Below are 1,981 nucleotides of genomic sequence, written 5' to 3'. Positions count from 1 at the left end.
CAATGTGTAGTATCGTAAAATACCAGCAAACGAAAAAGAATTAAAATGGAAACACAAAATTAAATGAAAAAGAAATCATAAAACTAAAAATCCCCCAAACCTTATAGTACCGATTGGTCTTACCAACCGGTACTAAAGGGCTCCAGGCCCCCGGAGCTGGCTCGTGTCACGTGGTTGCCCTTTAGCACCGATTCATGCTGAACCGGTACTGGGGGGGGGGGGCTTTAGTGACCACAATTTAGTGTCGGTTATGTAACCGGCACTAAAGGACCTTACGAACCGGTGCTATTGCCCGGTTCTGCACTAGTGTAATTACCATAAAGGTGTGGACTCCAGATAGTTACTACAAGTTGAGAATTGAGCATATGTATTGCCTAATCCAATAAAGAGATATGTTATATTATCGAAATTGCTTTGCATATGATACTTTTTCATCGGACACCTGTACGACCAGACAGTAAAACTTGATGCATGTTGTGGCCCACAAACTGAATTGTCTTGGGCTGTCTCTAATCGTATGAGTGTGGGATGAGAATTCATCGTACGTATAGCAGGGTTGTTATATTATTAAGCTCTAGCTAGCAGCTTGATTAAAGTCTTGCCCCAGCTAGCAGCTTCATTAAAGTCTTGCCCCAGCTGTGCCGGTCGAGTTGGTTAGTTATTGCGCGCAAGTCAAATTTTCAGTATGCATGTATGACTGATTACATTTGTTGTTGGTCAAATAAAATGAAATAAGTATATATGTATGACTGGTGATTTGACAACCCATACAATTCTGCATCAACTAATACAAAACACAAACTCTATGCCTCCATAGAGAATTAAAGAATATCAAGATCCATTCCCGTATATCATTTTCCGAAGAACAATCGAGCAGCATAAATTAACAGAATTATGTGGCAGATATATGAGATGGTTACATGGTTCTATTTTTTTGGTAGGGGTGTAGATGGACATTAATTAGGTGGGGAGTTTTCAGGAGGAAGCCGTGGACGCATCCATCGGCAAGAGATGAAACAACTAAGCAGTAGTACTACTCACGATGTGGGTTCTTGCCGGTGGCTGCACTAGGTGAGCCATGTGTTGGCCGCCTGCGCCCACCTCCAGTGTGAGCCTGCTGCTGTTCCCTGCAGCTGCTGTTTCATGAAATGGTGTAGTCCATGTTCTGCGGTGGTCGAAGTTGGCTGGCGGCGGTTGCACTGGGTGGTCTACTGCCGCGCCATGGTGGTGGTGGTGGTGGTTGCCTTGGGCGAAGAACTGGTGCTCACGCAGCTGGTGCTCCTGATGATGGTGATGATGATGATGAATGGGCGAGACCATGAGGCGCGAGCAGTTGTTGGCGCCGCACAAACCGCATGACATGGACATATTGCTAGCTAGCTCCAAGGTTTGCTTGCTTGTTTGTTTTTTCTGGTGTGGTCTGGTGCGTGGAGGATCCGAGGAGGAGAGATGTCGAGGAAGAAGAAGAGGCAGTTGTACTAGCAGCTAGGGCTGTACTGCGTCTCTCTCTCACATGCACCGCATATAAGCAGCAGTGAGCTCCAAGGCCAGAAAAAAGATTCGATATGGGAATTAGCAAAATACAATGGATCAAATCAAATAGACCCAACTAATGAGTGGGTCGGAATAGATATGGTCCCTCGATCCATCGTTGATTTCTTTCTTTTTTACACTGAGGAGCCGGAGCCATGCAGACCTTGCTTGCTGGGAATCCCCCACATGATCTTATGTCCACACAAGCCCACTGCTAGATATTTGTGTAGCTTTTTTTGGGTCAGTGTCAAACAAAAAGGAGATGCTAACACAAAGGTCCGAGGGAGACAAACACAACAAAATGGGAACCATGTCAATACTAAAATAGAACCTCAAATAGAAACGTACTACCAGTTGTGAAACAACTTTTGTCATGGGCCATCCATACTATATCATGGGCATGGAAACTAAACTGTAAAATGAGAACCAGCGAGGACTCTTCTCCCCC

The 1,981-nt window shown here is 45.0% G+C and overlaps 1 protein-coding gene across 1 annotated transcript in view; it reads right to left on the bottom strand.

Annotated features, from left to right (window-relative positions):
- Positions 1–1,482, bottom strand: part of LOC119294280 (transcription factor GHD7-like) — a 33,554-nt gene extending 32,072 nt beyond the window's left edge. The window contains exon 1 of the mRNA XM_037572492.1: positions 1,042–1,482. Coding sequence (XP_037428389.1) covers positions 1,042–1,368 — 327 coding nt within the window. The 5' untranslated portion in view covers positions 1,369–1,482. The remainder of the gene's footprint in view (positions 1–1,041) is intronic.
- Positions 1,483–1,981: the final 499 nt, after the last annotated feature.

Source organism: Triticum dicoccoides, chromosome 4B (assembly GCF_002162155.2).
Source record: "Triticum dicoccoides isolate Atlit2015 ecotype Zavitan chromosome 4B, WEW_v2.0, whole genome shotgun sequence".
NCBI classification, from domain to species: domain Eukaryota; kingdom Viridiplantae; phylum Streptophyta; class Magnoliopsida; order Poales; family Poaceae; genus Triticum; species Triticum dicoccoides.
The sequence above is the reverse complement of the archived record's forward strand: the minus strand, read 5'-3'. Positions and strand labels throughout refer to the sequence as shown.